This window comes from Neofelis nebulosa, chromosome X (genome assembly GCF_028018385.1).
Source record: "Neofelis nebulosa isolate mNeoNeb1 chromosome X, mNeoNeb1.pri, whole genome shotgun sequence".
Taxonomy (NCBI): Eukaryota; Metazoa; Chordata; class Mammalia; order Carnivora; family Felidae; genus Neofelis; species Neofelis nebulosa.
In genome coordinates this window covers 25,234,557-25,257,907 of record NC_080800.1, presented here as the reverse complement: position 1 = coordinate 25,257,907, position 23,351 = coordinate 25,234,557, and the positions used below count along the sequence as shown (strand labels likewise).

The following is a 23,351-nucleotide window of genomic DNA, read 5'->3' as shown; positions in this document are numbered from 1 at the left end:
TTGTATATGCATACCGCATCTTTATCCATTCATCCCCCTGCTGCAAACCTTTAAACTCAGCCTGAATTATCTACAAATACATACTTATCAGAGCATAAAGTTGTCACAAACTCCAAGGGCTATTTAAAGCCTGTGCTGAGGCACATAGCACTACTACCAATATTCAGACACATCACAACCTTAAGAGACTTTTACTTCGATCTACCTTTGAATTTCTAGGAAAGAACCTTGTTTCTGCACCTCAGTCCTTTCCCTGCTACTTCTTTGTTGACCTGTTTGATCTCTAATCACAATGCACATCTATCAACATATATTTTAGATGAGAAAACTCAGGCTCAGCTCAGGCTCCATGCAGCCTGACCACCATAGGGAGCAAGTAAGTCAAGACAGTGTTAATATCTCTATGTTCCATACAAATGGGAAATATGAGTAAATTTTTCTTGCATTTTAGTAATCTTGATTCTTTACACCAGGGCAATGATATGTAATTTCTTTACTTATTTTGCTATAAAAGACTTTATTTTTTAAGGGTAGTTTTAGGCTCACAGCAAAATTGAAAGGAAGGTACAGAGATTTCCCATACACCCTCTCTCTCAACACATGCGCGGCCTCCCCATCAACAACATCCCCCACCATAGTGGCACACTTATCACAACATGAACCTACACTGACACATCATAATCACCCGAAGTCCATAGCGTAGCTTAGGGTTCACTCTTGGTGTTATACATCCTATCAGTTTGGACCGATGTATAACAAAGCTTATGTTAACTAACTAGAATTTAAATAAAAATATGAAACCACACAAAAAATGTATAACATAGTATCATACAGGGAATATTCACTGCCCTAAAACTCCTGTGCTCTGTCTATTCACCTCTAGCTCCCCACCCTTAACTCTGGCAACCACTGATCTTTTTACTGTCTCCATAGTTTTGCCTTTTCCAAAATATCATATAGATGGAATCATATAGTATGTACCCTTTTCAAACTGACTTCTTTCACTTAGTAATATGCATTTAGGTTTCCTCTATGTCTTTTTGTGGCTTGATAGCTAATTTCCTTTTAGAACTGAATAATGTTCTAACATCTGACCGTACCACAGTTTATTTATCCACTCACCTACTGAAGGGATGTCTTGGTTGCTTCCAATTTTTGGCAATTATGAATAAATCTGGTATAGGATGTGTGTGTAGGCTTTTATGTGGACAAAAGTTTTCAACTCCTCTGGGTAAATAAATACCAAAGAGTAAGTAAGTATCAAAGTCCTATAGTATCAGGCTTTCAGATTTGTTCTTCCTCTTCAATGTTATGTTGGCTTTTCAAATCCCATTTGTTTGTTTTTTAAGTTTCCTAAAATCCAGTTGTCAAAGATGCCACCCTGTCCTCTGAGATCGAATCTAAATTTTATTTTAGGAAGTCAGAGAAGTTCAAACATAGACACAAAGGAGTTTTCTCAATTTATGTTTTAAAAAATTACATGTGAATTCAATTTTGAGTAAACCAATGCTCCTAGTTCCCTGTGATTTTTATCTAAATTAAGCTGGTACAAGAGTATGGGGAAACAAAGAATATGTACACAAATATAATCAATCCTACTGCTGGAGCACACAAAGTCATACTGAGACACTGAGTGTGGCTATTCACTCTGAGTTTTTAAGAAAGAACACGGTTTCACTGTCATCTCAATCATCATCATCAATAACCACAGCTAATGTATATGAAAATGGTGGCTATGTAGGTCTTTTAAAAACTTTACACATATTATTTATTTAATCTTCACAATGATCTTATGATGAAGACATGGTTGCCCTCACTTTTCAGATTAAGAAACAAAGTCAAAGAGGAGTTAAATAATTTCCCCAAGGTCACACAGCTATTAGGCAGCAGAGCTGTTATTGATCAGCCTTAAAAATGTGAGTGATTGATTCACAGAATAGTTTAGAAGATTTTTTAAATCAAAGAGGTCTAGGTTCAAAACTGGGCTCTAAGGATTAAAGTACAAACTCATGAGCATAGTGATTGAATTCTTTTAACTTTAATTTGTTCATCCATAAAGCAGAAACCATATCCCTGACTAATAGGTGCCTAGGAAGATGAAAAGAAATAAGGATGTGAAGGTGCTTACCATTGGTCCAGACACATAGAATGCACTCAGCAGAAGGTAAATGCTTTTATTATTACATTTCCAATAAAATCTCTGTTGGTTGTAGCAATCAGCACTGCTATATAAACTATGCTCTCTACATGAACTTCATTCAATTCTTGACGTGTCAAAATAGTTAGCAATATTTTCAGTAAAATTTCCCACCATGTGTTATGTATTCCCTGGCTCATTAGACCAAATGTACTGAATCACAAGATAATCATTAGGAAAAACAATGGTACTTGTGAACAGTAGAAATGAACGCAAATGTAGCTGGTTAAGGGAAGGAGAGGTAAATGCCTGTTGGATTAAGCAACTGTTCTTAACTCTGGAAGGCTAAATTGTACTAGTGGGGAGTCCTGATTTGTAGCTCAGAGATGCTCTTAAGGACTAAAGCAGTAGGCATTTTCCACCTACTGCTCATACCTCAAGGCCTGCCATAATCTCACCCATGGCAGAATGAAGCTTGGAAACCTGGGCCGACAAAGATGACAGTGTTAAATTGACCCTAATGTCCACGCATATCCTCATTCCCACACAAAGAGAAAGCACACAAAGCAGTAGGCCCCCTTCTGTCCTGACTAGCTGAGGTTTTTTATTCTCTGCATCCAGAATCTTCCCTGCTAATTGTCATTTTCTTTTGTGAAGTTCCATTGGCTGCTGCTGTACCCAAATTTGTATTTTCTAGTATTCTACAATCTTCTTTATTTAGTGTCCCATAACGTCTCTCATATATATGTATTTGTTGAGTCCATTGTTTTTAGAAATGGGAAAATCACCGTAGGTCCTGTCTCCCTTATTCCAGGAGTTTTATCCCTTCTCTCTCTCTGGGTTAAAGGAATAGTTTGAAGTAATGAAAAGAGGTTGGGTCAGCTACTGGGAGACCAGGGCTTTATGAGTCACAGCCCCAGATGTATGTCTTACTAGCAGTGACAAAGTTACCTACCTTTAAGGAATTCAAATTCCTTGCCTATAAAATAGGAGAATAATTGTACCCATGTCACTGGATGGTTGTGACAATTATTTAAATGAGTTCACAGATATAAGGTGCTATTACTATTATTATTTATTAGTGCAATCTTTCAAAATCTTGTCTTCCTGACTAACTGAAACCCCTCCCATGCACAACTCATTCATTAGGGAATCCTCATTATTCCCACATCGCTGACAATGTTGAATTTTACCCAAAACCTATGATCCTAGAAAAAAGCAAAGTTTAAGAAATTTCCCCCTCCTTTTGTATTCTAGGCAACAGCTTATCATAAAAACCCACACTTCCCCATATGACTTAAATAAAACTCAGGGATGCTCCTTTGTTTACCTATGACAAGGCCAGACACAGACCCTCCAAATGCCCATCTTTGCTTCATAAATGATTAAACTGCTGTCCCCATTGATCAGCCAGAACAAAATGCCTGTTAGCTATAATTTGGTTAAGATTCTCTCCTTCCCGCAGGCCCCCAACTTTGACCTACCCTCATCCTGAGCCATCACTAAGCCATTTCTTAATAGCCCTTCCACAGTGTAGGCTGGCCTCAGGGTAAAACCTTCTCTGATATGCTTTCCCATCATGCCATTTCTGTTCACACCACCTCCCTACACCCTGTTCTCGCTAGCTTTGTTTTCTCCTCTATGTAAAAGAAAAAGTCTTTTTGCCTAATCCCTGAGAGGTGTGCAGGTCTTATGGTCAAAATGGTCTCTCTATCACAATAGTCCTCCTTCTATTGCAACTGCCCCACTCTTTGTAATAATTCATCTAAATAAAGTCCTTATCAAGTTCAGATTAAAAAAAAATTTTTAGCACCTTCATATTCAAATTCTTGCTCTCCCTGAAGGAGAACTTCAAATTCCACTTGTGCAGGAAACTTTCTATGACCACCCCAGAATTCCTACCACTGTTTATGATCCATTTCTTTCACACTGCATTTTTTATTTTGCATCTTATTACATGCATAATTTATCTCTTCTGCTCAATGCAACTGCCCCAGGAGATCTCTGCCTATTTCATTTTTTGATTTATCATAGTGCTTAGAACATTACACAAATAATAACTTGGTTTTTATAAAGGAAATGAAGAATGGACTTAGTACATCTACAGAATCCATCAAATGGCAGTAGACAGTAAAACGCAGTCAACAAACAGGTGACTTTAAACTATTATGTCATGTATGATACAGTTTAAATCAGATAAAATATACAAAGTACTTATAATCATGCATACAGAAGGCATTCATAAAGGCTAGTTTTCATCATCATCATAAGCAGCAGCAGCACAATCCTCTTTTCATCTGCATTAAAGAAATGTTTACTTAATAACAGCCAACTTACATAATTATTATGTCTGAAATTAACCAGGGAATACTAACTGATTTTTTCTCTCTTATATAATGCTCTAAATATAATTTTATTACGGTTTGTATCACAGTAATGAAAACTGACTGTGACCATTCTGGTGTCAAACAACCCCTCGGTACAAGGATAGACATGTAGCTAACTTATTGCTGCTTTTAGTTTTTCATTTGGTTGTTCTTTTATATTTTATATGCCAGAGGGAGGAAACAAGCTTTTCTTGAGAGTCTATTACATGCTATGTACTGTGCTGGGTGCCTAAATATAATTCAACTCTCATCACAATTTGAGTTAGACTAAAGGAAGTAACTGTGAATAGTTAACTTGCCCATGGTATCATTTTAGGAACAACAAAAAAAATCCTGGTTTAGATTAGTATCCACACAATAAGCATTTCTTGAAAGAATAGTAATGGTTTATTGGCTTTTGGAGATTCTGTTCTTTTAAGAATAGCGTTGCCCTCCCCCACACGATGAAGAGATGCTATTCAGGAAACTTGCAAATATCAGAATAGCGTTAACTGTTAAACGTTTTATTGCATTAGAAAACTTTAGCCCTGGAAGTAGTCATAGAGTTCCCTAAGATACAAGTCTGAGTTAAAAACATTGGCCTAAACCAGGATGGAAACAGGACCATAATGTAACGTCACCTTGCTCTGATCCAGACTCTTTCCACTATATGGCACTACCTCATATAATTGATAAGTCCCTTTCCTTTTCACTTTCTAAACATTTAAAGTATTTCTAATATTGCACCTTACAGATAATGCTGCAAAGAGACAGCTTAGTAACAAATGCTTCCTTCCTTCCTTCCTCTCTTCCTTTCCCTTTCCCTCTTTCTCTCTCTCTTACTCTCCAAGATTAATGCTTAAGAAACACTCCCTCTACAAGAAGACCAGGCATATTTTTCTTTTTCACTCTCTCTCCTCCCTTTCTACCTCCTTTCTCAAATGTATTTACTTATTTTTCTGTTATCCTCTTCTTTTTAGGGGGTATGTCTTCTGTTGGCATTAGTCTTCCAAGCTGTTTCGGTATTCTATTTATTTTTTCATATTATGTTTGGAAGATTCCAACTTTAAACTATTTTATTATGTGTTTTATAAATGAATTGGTACATCCTGATGTTTACAGCAGCATTATCAACAATAGCCAAATTATGGAAGGAGCACAAATGTCCATTGACTGATGAATGGATAAAGAAGATGTGGTAAACACACACACACACACACACACACACACACACGATAGATACACACACAATGGAATATTACTCAGCCATAAAAAATAATGAAATCTTGCCATTTGCCATGGCATGGATGGATCTAGAGGGTATTATGGTAAGTGAAGTAAGTCAGTCAGAGAAAAATGAATACCATACGATTTCACTCATATGTGGAACTTAAGAAACGAAACAGATGAACATAGGAAAATAAAAAAGAGAGAGGCAAACCAGAAAACACACTGTTAATGATAAAGAACAAACTGAGGGTTGATGGAAGGAAGATGGTGAGGGATGGGCTAAATGGGCAATGGGCATTAAGGAGGACATGCGTTGGGATGAACACTGGGTGTTGTATGTAAGTGATGAGTCACTAAATTCTACTCCTGAAACCATTATTACACTATATGTTAACTAACTGGAATTTAAATAGAAACTTGAAATAAAAATAGTGGGGAAAAAAGTAAATGAACCTCCAGACTCTACAAGCTTTTAAAAACACTTCAGTTGACCTTATATAAGAAAGTATATTGTGCTTACTTTAAAAGAAAATGATATCATTTGAATTACTATGAAGAAAACAACCGCTATTATAGCTCATTGGGATTATTATAGATTAATTTGACAATAATGACTATAAAAATAATTTTAAACAAAATAGTTACATTTTAACTTATTTTATGTATAAGCTGAAAGCCGTAAAAATATTACTTACATAACAGGTTTATGATTAACACTAAAATAACATGTAGCTGAATTATTTAGAATACATTCATTAAATACATACCCAATTTAGCTTTTGTTTATTCAACATTTCAAAAACTGCTCATTAATCATCTAATACTATGTACTAAATAATGCAGAATTACTGATAAAACCAAAATAGACAAGATGAAGCCTTACCTCAAGTAAGTTAGAGGCCATTGAAAAAGAGTGTCAATATAGCCCAACAGCCAAATAAGCATAGAAGAAACGACGTCAGAAGCGATCTGACCTCTAGCGAAGAAGGGACTGTCCTGAACTAGGAGGAAATCACTGAAGGCTGACTGGAGGGGATGGGTTTTTGAGTTGCACCTTGAAAGACAGGTAGACTCTGAACATGCAGAGATCTGATGGATGTGCAAAGCAGATGGAGAATAAGTATAGAATGAGGTATTCAGACAGGAAAGTGGGAGTACAGCTTAGCAGTTTGCCTTTCAGATCTTTCATAACTTGACAATAATCATCTTTTATTCAAATGACTTTGCATTAGCAAAATTTGCCTGTGTTATTTAGGATAAAAGCTAGCAGCTGTAAGAGTAAACCTCAGGATTTTAGTGGTTTAACTTAAATGATGGTCATTTCTCACTCACAGAAGCATGCAATGAGAATTGTTCTGGTCAGTGATTAGCTTTCGCCCATGATGTGATTTAGAGATAAGAGCTCTTTCCCTCCAATAGGGCCTAGGCATTCTCTGTCTCTAAGCAATTACTGTGGTAAGAACAGGAGAAAGAATATTTATTTCCTCACTACTTTGGCTCAGAAGTGACAGTTCCTCCTTTCCCTTCATTGGTGAGAACTAGTCATGTGGCTTTACCTAGAAGCAATAGGGGCTGGGAGGTATACAGTTCATGAACACCACAGGTTTGAATGGCGCAGGTCTACTTGTACATACAGTTTTTACACTAAAGTTCTATAAATATATTTCTTCTTGGGTCTTTCCTTCCTTCTTTCTTTCTTTCTTCCTTCCTTCCTTCCTTCCTTCCTTCCTTCCTTCCTTCCTTCCTTTCTTTCTTTCTTTCTCTTCCAGAGACAGAGAGTGCGAGCAAGGGAGGAGCAGAAGGAGAGGGAAATAGAGAATCTTAAGCAGGCTCCACATCCAGCAAACAGCCCATCATGGGGCTCGATCTCATGACCATGAGACCATGACCTCAGCTGAAATCTAGAGTTGGATGCTTAATCGACTGAGTCACCCAGATGCCCCATCTTCTTGTGATTTTCTTTTCTTTTCTCAAGCTTACTTTATTATAGGAATACAGTATACAATACATACACAAAATATGTGCTATTTGCTAATATAAATTGACAATTTATATTACTGGTAAGGCTTTTGGTCAACAGTAAGCTATTAGTAGTTAAGTTTCTGGGGAGTCAAAAGTTACATGCAAATTTTTGACTGCAGAGGAGGTCAGCCTACAGAATGGGAGAAGATACGTGCAAATGATACATCTGATAAGAAGTTAATATCCAAAATATATAAAGAACTTATACAACTCACACCAAAAATAGAAATAATCCAGTTAAAAAATGGGCAGAGGACCTGAGTAGACATTTTTCCCAAGAAGACATTCAGATGGCCTATAGACAGATGAAAAGATGCTCAACATCACCAGACCACACAAATGTAAATCAAAACCACAATGAGATATCACCTCACACCTCTCAGAAAGGCTAAAATCAATAAGTCAGAGAAAGACAAATATTGTATGAGTTCATCTATATGTGGAATTTGAGAAACACAAGAGAAGAACATAGGGGAAAGGAAGTAAAAATAAGATAAAAACAGAGAGGGAGGCCAATGATAAGAGACTCTTAAATACAGAGAAGAAACTGAGGGTTGATGGGGGTGAGGGGGGAGTGGGGTGAGTTAAATAGGTGATGGGCATTAAGGAGGGCACTTTTCAGGATGAGCAATGGGTGTTACATGTAAGTGATGAATCACTGGGTTCTACTCCTGAAGCCAAGACTACAATGCATGTTAACTAACTTGAATTTAAATTGAAAAAAACCTCAGATATTAAGGAGGTTTGTAAAATGCCAAAAAAAAAGACAAAAAACAAAACAAAACAAAACAAAACAAAACAGGTGTTGGTAAGGATGTGGGAAAAAATGAACCGTCACATATTGTTGGTGGTAATGTAAACCGGTGCAGTCACTGTGGAAAACAGCAAGGAGGACCTCAAAAAATCAACTAAAGAATCACCATATGACCCAGTAATTCCACTACTAGATATTTATGCAAACAGAATGAAAACACTAATTCAAAAAGATACATGCACCCCAATGTTTACTGCAGCATTATTTACAACAGCCAATATACAGAAGCAGCCCAAGTGTACATCAGTAGATAAATGGATAAAGGAGATGTAGTATACATACACAATGGAGTAACACTCAGCCATAAACAAGAATGAGGTTTTGCCATTTGCAATAATGTGGATGGACCTACAGGGTATAATACTAAATGAAATAAATTAGAGAAATGCAAATGCCATACGATTTAACTCACATGGAATTTAAGAAGCAAAACAAACAAAAAGAAAACGAGATAAACAACAAATCCAGAATCTTAAATACTGACAACAAACTGGGGTTGCCAGAGGGGAGGTGGGTGGTTGGAATTGGTAAAACAGGTGAAGGGGACCAAGAGTAACTTATCATGATGAGCACCAAGCAATGATAGAATTGCTGAATCATTACACTATACACCTGAAACTAACATTATACTGTATTTTAATTATACTCCAAAAAAAAAAAGCAGTAAACAGGAAATCCTTGACTCCAGACTGTTTTTACCAAAGAAATTCAATTAACAAAAAACGCACAAACATGACAGGTAAATTTGTGACTACATATGAAGCCCTGCCCCTAATCCCTGCATCGATCAAGGGGTAACTACAGTTGTGGACTGAGCAGCTGCTGTCCAGCAAGAGCTCAAACTATATGAAGGAAAGGAGACTCTTTCCCACCCAGTACTGTTTGGCAAAGTACAGAAACATGTATATGAAAATCTATCTTAGATTCCAATTAATGGGATACTTGATACATTTATATCACAGAGCTTCACGTATATTGGTAACTGTGACTCCAAGAACTGCAGTCAAGTGGAAGACTTAACCACTACTACAGGAGAATTGCTGAAATCCTCTGCCATTATCTTCTAGGAATGTGGTTATACACCAGAGTAGAGCCAAACAAAACCAAATTCTCAGACTAAATTGGACTTTAATCAATGACAAGGAATGATTTGAGTAAGAGTAACAGGTCATTACAGATGTTTCTAAATTAAACAGACAAAAACCATGGAAATGTTAGGATTCCTATGAATTAGAAATGTGGGATCCTAGTTGAACTTCTGAGGATGGAAAAGTCCACCAAACAAATTCATATTTTTTTATTTAACTGTATTTCACACATATAAAAACAGCCTCTCTAGTTTTATTTCTCTGGAAAATCACCTTTTCTCAACATCTTTGTTATCTTTGCAGCATTTTGTCCTTTGACACCTAACATTCTACTCTATACATTGTTCCTGAATAATCCTATTCACTGTTATAGGTTCAAGTGTCATCTGTGTGATTAATGCCAAATTCTTATCACCTTTCTGTCCCATATTTCCAATCATCTCCTAAAACCTGCCAACAGATATCCCATAGATACCTCGAGTCCGACATTACCAAACCTTAACTGCTACTTTCTGGGCACAAAATCTAGCAGCCTCTCCAAACCACCCCTCCCCCCACCCCACCCCCACACACCTTCCTTGCGATCCTTGCCCTGATATTGTTCACCCTACTCCAGGTCCTCATGTGCTTCATGGGGAGGCTGAGAACCTTCTAAGTGCAGGGTTGTATCTTGAATGGTCATAAACAGTCATATTGACAGTGATCTTGGCCCCCTTTCTAGTGATTGGTTTATCCATGGGCAATTTTTAACAATAGGATGGTGGTTGGAAGTGTGCTCTGGGAGCTTCCGGAAAAACGGACCTTGCTCTTATTTAGGGAATACAATATGGACCAATTCTTTGTCGGTAGATACAGGGTCTACACATGATGCCATTTGTGAAGCCAGGCTAAGAGGTCAAGTCATTTGCAGAGAATGGCAGAGAGGAAAGACAAAAAAGGAAAAAAAAAAACAACAACAACAACTGTACCTGATAATGTCATTGTAGCTGCTGAATTACCAGTCCTGGGCCATATCTACTTCTGGAATTCTTGTTAGAGAACATAATACATGGGGCATCTGGGTGGCTCAGTCGGTTAAGTGTCTGACTTCAGCTCAGCTCATCATTTCGCTTTCATGGGTTCAAACCCCAGGTTGGGCTCTGTGCTGATAGCTCAGAACCTGGAGCCTGCTTTGGATTCTGTGTCTCCCTCTCTCTCTGACCCTCCCTTAATTGTGCTCTATCCCTCTCTGTGTCTTAAAAAATAAAATAAAATGTTAAAAAAGAAAACATAATGTATGTCTTTGTTACTTAAGTCACTAGTTACTTGGAGTAAAACAAACAAAAATCACCTAATACACTCCTCTTCAAACAGGCTCATCTTGAAATCCCTCAAAATTCAAATCCTCCAGACAAAAACCAGGCCCCCACTCCACGAATACTCACATGTAACAACTAATCATATTATGTGAGATACACCTAGGTATATTTCAGATCTGTTACCTCTTCTTCAAACTCACTGTCTTACCCTTGTTTCAGCCTCTTGTCTGCCATCAAAAACAGCACTTCTCTAAGTATTTGGGGTAAAGAACCTCTTGACTCTGTTATTTCCAATCTATACATTGAATGGTACCAGCGTAGAAATTCTCTGTAACTTCTAACTTTATTTAAAATAATAAATGCAGATCTTACAACCATAGAGCACATTCATTTATACAGTGTAAGTAGCTTGTATACGTACACAATTGTTGCTCTGAGTGTAACTGTATTTCTTACAAAATGTTTATCAAATGATTTTGTTGAATAAAAAAAGCATATAAAAAAGGTAGGTCAAGACTATTCAGTTTATTTAACTCAGAGAGAAATTAGATTAATATAAAAGGATCTAATTATATACCCCAAATGGAAAATAGCATCAAAACTATTTCATTACATTTGTACTAAGCTTTTTTGTTTTAATCTAATTTTAGCAATGTCATAGCCAACCAGTAAACAGTGAATAGCCTACTACCTCTTTGCTGCCCCATAACATATTGCTTTCATGTTAATGGATATTTTTCACATCTCTGCCATTTCACTCCCATCCTTCATGTTTGGTGTTGACAAGTGCTATTGGTTTCATTATTCTGAAAGGGTTATATGATTAGCTAAATAGCACCATAGCAACAACATCTAAGTAGAAACATTCTGTTTTCAGGTTATATTTTTAATCGGGGACTCATAAAAGTTGATGCATAAAAGAAACATGACATGTTCGTGACATTCAGAAGCCATGGTTTCACTTAAAAAGTTTAAAATGCATTTTTACATTTTTTTTAAAAAAAGGACATATGTTTTAGCGTCATTCTTTCATCCTTAATTTGACAAAGCAAACCTCAATTAAAAAAAAAAAAGCTCAGTATGTACTTTGCAATCCTAAGTGATATATTGAAAACTAAACATTTTAAACAAATATTAGAAATCACAAGACTTAGAAAGCAGGGCATAGAAACAGTAGCATTTATATTCATATTTAGAGTATGTGTCAAGGTTTAGTGAATAAAGCAAATGTGTCCTTCAAGAGATGGCATTATGGAAAACAGCATAATTTTCTAAGGGAACATTAACAGTAAGGACTCATTAAAAATTCCATAATTTTCTGTTGACACCACAACACAGGAGTGACTACTGATAGTACATCTATATTTAAAATAATACCTCTTAACTTTAAGAGATAAAACAGATGAACATAGGGGAAGGGAAGCAAAAATAATATAAAAACAGGGAGGGGGACAAAACATAAGAGACTCTTAAATATGGAGAACAAACAGAGGGTTCCTGGAGGGGGTGTGGGAGGCGGGATGGGGTAAATGAGTAAGGGACATGAAGGAATCTATTCCTGAAATCATTGTTGCACTATATGCTAACTTTGATGTAAATTAAAAAAAAAAATAAATTAAAATAAATAAATAAATAAAATAATACTTCTTACATGTTAATTTGTATTTTTTTATTTCCCTGATAAGCAAATTATACTGTATCATTTGAAATAAAGTCTATGAAATTCATAATGAATCTGTGGTGTTTATATTCCAAGAAGTCATAGTTGATATATTGGGAGTAGAACCCAAGGCTGAACCCAACAGATGATCAAGAAATATATAGTAAGATCTTCTAGTTAAGGCACAGAGTAAACTATTTCTTACATCTTACATAGAATTCATAAAATGTCTTTAATTTGCATATTCATGTTGAACTGTCCATTTATAATTCATTGGATTTTTTAGGTCTTCCAGATGGAACAACAGATGCTAACATAATGACTAAAAGCTTTGGTCAAGCATTTTAAGAAATGAAAACATTAATTCCTCTTATGCAAAAGCCATATATTTTGACATGAATAAAACCAATTCTATTTCTATGTGGTTTTCTCATAGGTAGTTCTGAAAATTCTTTTAAATATGTATTACACAATGTCCACATCAATTGCAAGCTACCTTGAAGAGTTACCTCTTGATTTTACCAAGAAAGAGACTTCAAAATTGTAGGAGAGACAAGTTAGAACCCTGGAATACTGTATACCTAGTGGACCTGTTCAGAGTGTGAAGATAATAAAAGCTCTTCCAAATAGTTAAAACCTTTTGACATTAAACCTTCATCATTCAAAAATCTCATTATGTAATTATTAAGTTGTCATATCAAACCCTAATATTTTGATTTTCTTAATTGCTTCCTGGTTTTTAAACCATAAAATATCTTTGGAAAATGTGAGTACTAAAATAATGAGCATAATGAAAAATCACTAGAGTCTCCATGACCTTCCTCCAGCTTGTCTATGCCTACACATACCTCAGAGGGGAACTGATCATATTTTTCTTAAAAGTTTATTTATTTATTTTGAGAGAGACAGAGACAGTGCAAGTGGAGGAGGGGCAGAGAGAGAGTGGCGGGGGGAGAGAATCCCAAGCAGGTTCCACACCATCAGCACAGAGCCCGATGTGGGGCTCAAACCCACGAGGCTGTGAGGTCATGACCCGAGATGAAATCAGGAGTCCGATGCTGAACCGACTGAGCCACCCATGTGCTCCAAATCTATCTTATTTTAAGGACCTCCAAAGAAGATAGCACCAGCAATCTCTCCCAGTATTGAGCAATGAGTTGTCTAGGAACCATTGTCAAATGCTAAATTCATAGAGCTATAAATTGAATCTCCTCACTTAAGTAGAAAGGATATGTGGAAAATGTAAACATACTGTCATGTAGCAGTAAACAATTAAAAAAAATAAAACCTTCTAAATCATGCTGAAACCTTTACTTGATGTATTTTTAGTGCAACAACTTCTAGTTGCTTTTTCATTCTTGTGAATTTTCCCAATTCTCTTTTTTTTATTTTTTTAAATGTTTATTTATTGATGAGACAGAGAGTGTGTGTGAGCAGGGGTGTAGCAGAGAGAAAGAGGGAGACACAGAATCTGAAGCAGGATCCAGGCTCTGAGCTGTCAGCAGAGACCCAACGTGGGGCTTGAACCCACAAACTGTGAGATCATGACCTTTTTGAGATTTCTCCACACATATAAACCACTCCTTAGTGATCAATGAGTACTACTCAGTGATTTGTATTGATGATAATGTCATTTGAAATACTGGGTTAGGATTATAAATATTAACATTCCACTAATTAAAACAAGCAAAGGTAAAGATTCACAGATCAGACCAAATCATGATAGTGGACACTTCCATTTCCACATTTCTTTATAGCCTGCTTTCACATGTTTCGGCTAATTTACTCCTTACTATAGCACTGTGAGTGGGTATTCACGGTCTCAACATTACGACTACACTTAGTGAAGTCAGGTGATTTGGCCAAGGTCTTTTAGCTCATGAGTGACACAGCCACCAATGGAACTACACCCAAGGTTCTGGGTCCTGTGCCTTCCCCTTACACTTTTCAAGACAGCAATCACATTCACGTTCTAGAGCAGTGCTGTCCAATACCAATATAAGGCAAGTGACATATAAAATTAACAGTTTTTGTAGTGGCTACATTTTAAAAAGTAAAAATAGGTAAAATTAATTTAGTAATATTTTGTATTTAACCAAATATTATTAACTTCAATATGTAATCAATACAAAGTTACAAATTATATATTGTGCATTATTTTCTCATACAAAGTCTTTGAAATCTGGTATATATTTTATCCTTACAGCACAGTTAAGTCCAGTCTAGTCACATTTCAAGTGCTCAATAATCACATGTTGCTAATGTCCACTGTATCGGACAGAGCAGTTCCAGACGTTTCTCTAATTAACCTCTAAGCTAACCATTCTATGAAAGAATATTTATTGGTCAGCTCTTCGAGCAAATAAAAGAATGGAACTTCATTAGAAAAGATGATGATGATTTGTACTTAACATTATAAATTCATGTACTTTGAATTGCATCCTTGGTAAAATGTAGATAATAAAGCCTATAAATCATTCTGCATGGTGACTGCCATATGGTTAGGAGTCAAAGAAAAAGTATCTGTTTCTTTCCCAATGAGGTAGGTATGAGTTTGGTTAGTGGTCTGCAAGGCCAGGAGCTGTACAGCTCTCATACTGGGATCAGGCCAGAGGGATGGCTGGGGACAGGAAGACTGTACCGTTTTTCATAGGCAAGCAGTCCAAAGGATTGCACTGGTAAGGTCAGCATAATGAAAACATTCTAGTACACTGCAAATCCAGTGCTTTCAAAAGCAGCAAGAAATCAAAGGCTAGCTCTTGCTGATAAACTATGTCAGGCAACAATACAACACCAAAAAGTAGGCCATAACATTCAATCAAATCAAAACATAGATATGGGGTAGGTTGTACTGCTGATTGAGCATTCTTAATATGGACACTCTCACACAGAACCAAAAATGGCATCATTCTTTTAAGGTTTTAAAATGTCACTCATCCTTTTAGGCATGGCTAATTTATAACCTGTATCTATGGATTCTAGTATTTGACATTCTTAGGGATGTCATATGGCTTTGTTTTTTGTTTTTGTTTCTGTTTTTTTTAAATGCTATCCTGACCCAGGCTCAGTTGAGGCCCTGGCTGGAGGCCACTCAGTGAGCAACGAAAAAAACGAATGCTTTTCAAGTGTAATTTATAAAATCTAGAATAGCCGGTGCATAGAAAGCACCTGAAAAGTTTTTAAGGGTGAGTAAATTGAGGTTATGTGGATTCAATGAATAATTATACATAAGAACTTAGCACAGATCCTGGCATATAGTAAACAGCATTAACTACTGTGATTACTAATGTTTATTATTGCTTATATTGATGGAAATTATCCAAAGGAATAAAGCCTTATTTTCCCCATGGCTAGAAATGGCACATCCCAAATTTGCTATTGATATATTTTAAAATATCCTACAACATTTTCTGCTTAAGAGTAAAAACATCATACTTTTTATTCAAAGTTACCATGCCTTGACATTAAATATTTGCTTGATTAATACATTTTGGCAATTCACTCAATATAGTGAGAGATCAAACAATAAATTAAGGTAATTAGTGTCAGCAGAGTTATCATTAGAAAATACTCATAAGAGAGGTCTTTTGCTCTAGGTACTGAAATCCACATCAGGATTGGACAGCCAAAATGATTAAACTCAGTTTCACTATATTGATCAGCTTTAACCTCTTTGAATTCAAAACTCTGAATTAATCTAAATGATTTTTGAGTTGCAAAATATGGCAGAAAAACAGCTAAGACTATCTGTAATATGATTCATTTTATAAAAAATAATATATGTGATGGTTGTTGTGGGCATAAGTCCTAGCACACTGATTACTGAACACACAAAGTCAAGTCTGGAATTTATCAATTTGTGTTATCCATTTCATCAATTCTTTTTTTTTTTTTTTTTTTTTTTTTTTTAAAATTTTTTTTTTCAACGTTTTTTATTTATTTTTGGGACAGAGAGAGACAGAGCATGAACGGGGAGGGGCAGAGAGAGAGGGAGACACAGAATCAGAAACGGGCTCCAGGCTCCGAGCCATCAGCCCAGAGCCTGACGCGGGGCTCGAACTCACGGACCGCGAGATCGTGACCCGGCTGAAGTCGGACGCTTAACCGACTGCGCCACCCAGGCGCCCCCCATTTCATCAATTCTTGTTAGGTTACAGTCAGTAGAGCACACATGAGGCTATGAAATGTGTCAGTAAAAATAGATGTTTAAAAGGGAAGATAAAAGGAACTGTTTGTTAAGGAAAAATAAATAAAAGGAATCACTGAGCGCCCCTGGGCTTCACTACAGAAGCACCATTTAATTACATCAGTAACAGAAGAATTAAAGGACTCATAATAAAATGTGTTTCAGTTTAACTTAAATGATAAATCTTTCATAGTGATCAGCAGAGCTCATATGAAAAATACAACGCCTGTCTATTAATTATCCAGTAGAGTAAATCATAAACTGAAGTTCAGGAAATTAAATTTTACTCCTAAATTTCTCAGCATGATGCTTTGTGATAAAGCCACTTAACCTTTCTTTGCCTCAGCTTCCTCATCTATAAAAAGAGGAGGACGATGTACTTTTTGAGAGCATATCTTCAACCTCTGGTTGATTGGGAAGTAGTTTAAATATATTGCTACATTAACTCTGTTAAAAATGTTAAACCAAGTATAAAAATGCTACTAAAACCATCACATCCTTGTAGCAGTCACTTCATTCTTTTTGTGTTTTTTTTTCAAGTCAGTATTCTTTTCTTCACTTCTCTGTTTTTGCTGACTACTGCATTTTGTTGGGAATTTCTTTTCCTGATGTAACAATCCATTTTTTTAACCAGTACTTCACTTAATGATCTAGCCCTACAAATTAAACGGCTTTTCTACTAGTCTGACTCATTTCAGATTTTTTTGCTGGAAACATGGTGTTATTTTGTTCTTAATCTTTCTTCTAAAACCTCCAGAAAAATGTTTCAGCCAGAAGAAAAAATAAGTATTAACGAGACGAAAGGGAATATCATATGATTTAATCAATACTTCTAGGAAAAAAAATCTATATAGTGTGTAATTTTTCCCTCAGATGTAACAAATTCAAAACAACGTATCATAACTTACGTCTGTATTTTTTAAATCTAAATAGGGACTATTGTACAAAGAGCCAAGCTGGTCAAAATTATTTTGGAATTACTAGGTCTATTATGGACCATCTCTGGACACATTTTCCCCATCCTCGCAAATAATCGGGCAGGGGATCAGTGTCAAAGCTACGGTCTGAGTATGAGTTAGAGTTTAGTATAAGGAATCCTCAGATATAGAAATTTATATGAAAACAAATTTGAACATTTTCACATTTTTATTTAGCAATATTGAAGTACAGAAAATGGATTTTTATGAATATCAAACCACATTTTACAATGTTTAAGAAATCATACTCTTTAGAAGTACTGGACATCTCCGCTTTATATTCCTTGAATATTTTTCCCCTTCTTTGGGCACCTCAACTTTTCTTTGGAGTACTACTCCCTTCCTCCTCTCACTTCATTTAGTTGGGTTGGCCCATTACCAAAGCAATCCAAGCAATATCTAGTACATTTAAAAACATACACACTCTGAATAAGCTAATCCACTCCTAGGTAAAAATTCTACATAAATGCCTACTATTAGGCAAAATGAACAGCGTGCGTGTGTGTGTGTGTGCACGCGCTTAGGAGATGGTTAATGATAATATCACTTACATTAAAGAAAAATATGAAAACAACCCTATCAATAAACTGGGAGATATTCACATAACAGAATATTATAGCATAAAAGTAATAAATCAATGACAGATAAATGAAATAACATGGATGGATTTTAAAAAAATAAAGTTTTTATTTTAATTCCAGTTAGTTAACATACAGCATTATATTCCTTTCAGGTGCACAATGCAGTAATTCAACAGTTCCATACATCACCCTCTGCTCATCATGACAAGTGCACTCCTTAATCCCCTCCACCCCACCTCTTAATCCTACATCAACTGGATGTAGGGTATTTAGGATCTCTCTCTAATGTCTTTATAATTTTCCTGTAAATGTAAAACTGGTCTCAAATAAAATGCTTATTAAAAAGAAGACATCCCTTTGTAAGTAGCTCATGTTGTTGTGGAAGAACAGGAGTGTCAACAGTTACAGTGCAATGGGTAACGGCTGCAGTGGGGATTCTAAAAGTGCTATGAAGGCATGAAGAACGACGGGCCTCAAAACAAAGGGAACCTGTGAGTTGTGCCCTGAAGAAAGGGTAAGAATCAGCTCCTTGACAACGCGTAAGAAAAAGCATTCCAGAGGGAGCGCACCAGGTAGAGGGGCTCAGAGGGAGGATATTTGGAGAACAGTAAAAACCTGAGTGTGGCTGAGGCTTACAGAAGAGCGTAGACGATACAGATTGATGCTAAAAACACCTTGAATTTAACAAAATAATAATGTTGAAAGTATACCCAAAGTGATAAGCAGGTTTATTATTTTATCCCTGTGGTCTGTTTTCCTGAAGCACTACTTCACTTAAGTAGACACAAGCACTTTTATAATTTTTTTTTTCCAACGTTTTTTATTTATTTTTGGGACAGAGAGAGACAGAGCATTGAACGGGGGAGGGGCAGAGAGAGAGAGAGACACAGAATCGGAAACAGGCTCCAGGCTCTGAGCCGTCAGCCCAGAGCCTGACGCGGGGCTCGAACTCACGGACCGCGAGATCGTGACCTGGCTGAAGTCGGACGCTTAACCGGCTGCGCCACCCAGGCGCCCCGACACAAGCACTTTAAATAAGTGCAAGATCTCCTAATATTGGGGCACCTGGGTGGCTCAGTCAGTTAAGCATCTGACTTCGGCTCAGGTCATGATCTCTTAGTCCGTGAGTTCGAGCCCTGTGTCGGGCTCTGTGCTGACAGCTCAGAACCTGGAGCCTGCTTGGGATTCCACGTCTCCCTCTCTCTCTGCCCCTCCCCCCCTCATACTCTGCCCCCCCCAAAAGTAAATAAAACATTTAAAAAAATTTCACAATATTGCCTGCACATTTAGCCACCTTTTGAAACTAGAAATTTCCTTTCCGCTTCACATGCAGGATTCTTTCTTATTTTAAAGAAGCATGTTCTAAAACACTTCAAAATATTTGCTTATCATCAGCTAATGCAGATGCACTAAAATTAAATGATATCATGCTGTGCATAATATTTACATCAAGTACAATATAATCATGATTTGCAGAAAATCAAGCTACAAAACACTGGTTAATTATGATCCAGAGAACAGCCCACCTTTGCTGCTTTAGTGACAGATATAATTTGGGTTCTAAGAATCGTTCTTTAATTTGGTTACAGGCAAAGTAAATGTGCTATGGTGTCACACTAAAGCAATGTCATAAAAAACATTTTTATATAAAAGATGCATTTTAATACATACTATTTTAATTATAGGTCATGCAACTCCCCCATTCATCCAAAACTTCACATATAGGCAAACTTGGCTTTATATTTTCTTACCCAAATCAATGTCACAGGTAAGGCCACTTAAATGAGAGGTATTCAGGATTATGAGTTGAATGAAAACTTCCATTAAAACTTTTATCTACTTCCTCTTGGATAATACAGAATAACTACTCACTCTTTTCAAGTAAAGACAAGATATTTTCGGAGAAATAGAGTTAGGAAAATATAGTAGCCCTGAGTAGCATTTAGGAGAAAATGATTCTATTACTGGTTATACAAAATAGCCTCATTTAAGTGATTGCACCATTTGGGACCCAGTTTCCAGTCTCTGAGATTTTTTTTTAATCACCTCTTTCTAAATAGTGGTTTGGCGTCCTAATGTTTCTAGAAAGGGAAGAGATGTGTTTACCAAGGATGAGTTCTATAATCCAAAGAATAAAGATTAGAAGTATATTCGACATTCTTTAGGGAATAGATGTTTTTTCATTATATTTTCAAATTCCTTGTCTCTATACTTACTCTTGGAAAATCTACTTCAGTATAGATTGAAAGCAAAAAATAAATAAAACCTCAATATCTATTGTAAAGAAAACCCAAGTATAAACAGTTACGTTTTTCACTCTTCCATTAAACAGACAGGAAGATAAAGTGTTAATTGTAATTTTCTCTACAAAGACCTATTAAACACAGCAAAACTGAAAACCAAACTAGTTATAGATTATACCCATGCATACCATTCATACATAATACAAGAGTGAATGTGTGTTTACTATTTGAATATATCATATATTGCAAGTGTCAGTTATTTACTAGGCCTAATGTTTACCAAAGGCATTACCAAAGAGCACCTGATTTATTTAAGTAAAATTTTATTTAGATAAGAATAATTAATATTCATCAAATGAATTTTATAAATTGAATTACAGTTTTTAAGTCAAAATATATGATAATCTCAAGATACGAAAGAAAAGGCAATGATTATAAGATGAAGGTCACTACCACTAAGCGCTCTTCATATACGAAAACTATACTAAGTGAATCAATGAACACATGAAAATCTCTTAAAAGTATATAATATTCCTTTTACACTTATTTCTATATGTTTCATAAATATGATTGTACAAAAAGTTACCAAGAAGAACCTTTCTAAACAAGATGAGAATAATTTCTTTAACTCCTAATATTGCTCTTGTTTTCCCCTGTTTTTTCTCTTGGGACCACTTTTAGAGAAGTAAACTATCAAGTAAAAAAAAGGCATGAACACAATATATTTCATGACATAAAATGACCAAAATGCACATTTGGATATAATTCTGTATTATGCAAACTGATTTCACATACCTTACCTCATTAGATCCTTGCAAAAATCCTATGAAATAAACAAGGCAAGTTTTATAATTGCCATTTGGTACATGAAGAAACTGATACGGTGAAGGTTTTGGTGATTCCAATATGGTCATGAGACCAGGGAGCTGCAGACTCATGATTACAGAGTTCTAAATCTTGTGCTCATGTCCTTCTGTCTTAGCAACCAGAGAGAGGAATGACACCAATTGCTGCATCTCATATAATTATTCAATTATTACATCTGAAATTATGTTATTTTCAAGTTCATGAGAACACATACATCAGATTTATAGAGCGATACGTGAAGAAAATAGTAAATTTTCTGATTTGGAGCAAGACAGGAAGACAGAGATAGATTTCATGTATTCTATTTTAACACTTGGGAAAATGTTTCCAAAAAATGATACCATTACAAAATATAAGCATAATTTTCTGAAATTGTAAACTCATTATTTCAAGTACTTTCAAAAGCTAACATTTCTATAATTCCCTAAGCATATTTTCTTTAACCTTTCAAATGCATTTCAGCACAAGATGATTTAAAAGCAAGCAGGAATAAATGTCACCTACAGGAGTCCACTTAGCATTTGGTTAAGTACTTCTTTCAGTGCACAGATTTGAAAAAACCAATAAGTAGCATAAAAACTCAACTTCATTACTTGCACATGAAATACTGAAGACTGTGATTACCTGTAACAGTTAATTCAGTAGTTCTTCTCACAACAAAGCCTCCATATTTTAATTCACAGGTGTAATTTCCAATGTCATCTTCCCTGACTTCTCTTATAAGCAGTGTATCTCTTTTGAACACAATACTTGGCCTCCATGTTTTTGTCCTGCATTCCTGCATGGAAAACACAAAATTTCTGTAGTAAGTAAAATAACTGAAAAATAGAGAAAAGTATTCTAAATAGCGAAACCAAAAGCTTCTAATGTTATATTTTAAAGGGCTGAAAAGTTTGTAATTAATTCTAAGAATTTTCATATCTTCTCCACATCTCTGGGAAATCAGGTACCTCAATTTGAAAGCTGTTTTTTTTTCTTTTTTTTTTTTTCTTTTAGCAAGAGTCACTTTATTACCTTCAAAGATTAATGTCTCTAAATCAGGTATACATTGATTTAGCAGATATAAGAAAAAAGACACTCAATTAAGATAACTACAAACATCATTTTTAGAAGTAAATACTCTTTATTTGCTAACTATGTAATTAACCATCTTGATACTAATAACATAAAATAGAAAATATACTATTTTAGTGTGAAGTAGAAAAATTAATTCTGTAGAGGAAAATGCTTCTATTTCAATCTTTTAAATCTTTTAATACAACATTTAGAAGTAATTCAGTCTCTTCATAACATGTACATTCTATAATCCGTGAAAGAAATGGCCAACATTCATATACAAGGTCTTTACAGTACTATAAATATCTATTTTCATTGTTGGTGGGTCTACCAAATTATGGTCTCTAAATTAAGCTTAGGATTATAATGATGTTGGCTCAGGAGCTTTCTCTTTTTGCCAGAAATCCATTTCCACTAGCCAGATTCAAAATCAAGGCAATGAGGATAAAAGTAGCTTTAAGCCCTTGGACACTGTTCACAGGTAGTATTATTTCTGAAAAAAATGTATTGCCACATCAACTTTTTGCAGGCTATCATTTTGATTATGTGGATCAATGCCTTTGTATATATTTTAGTTATTCCAGTTATTTCAGACCAAAATATACATCTTACATACTCATATTAGTTGCATAAACTGTCATAATTGCAGAAGCTATATACATCGAATACATGAAATATATGTTGCCTTGAGTATGGGAAAATAATCTGGATTACTGCAAGACTTTTAAGTTTCATGTATAATGCATCTCCTCCCATCACTCCACTAGTGACAGTCTTTACAGCTTAAGGTCACAGTAATTGGGGTGTTGGTGGAAACATGACTAAA

At 35.6% G+C, this 23,351-nt stretch overlaps 1 protein-coding gene across 1 annotated transcript in view; it reads right to left on the bottom strand.

The window, feature by feature from the left end:
* Positions 1–23,351, bottom strand: part of IL1RAPL1 (interleukin 1 receptor accessory protein like 1) — a 1,366,342-nt gene that overhangs the window by 529,305 nt on the left and 813,686 nt on the right. The window contains exon 5 of the mRNA XM_058713829.1: positions 22,094–22,247. Within this exon, the coding sequence (XP_058569812.1) occupies positions 22,094–22,247 (154 nt within the window). The remainder of the gene's footprint in view (positions 1–22,093; positions 22,248–23,351) is intronic.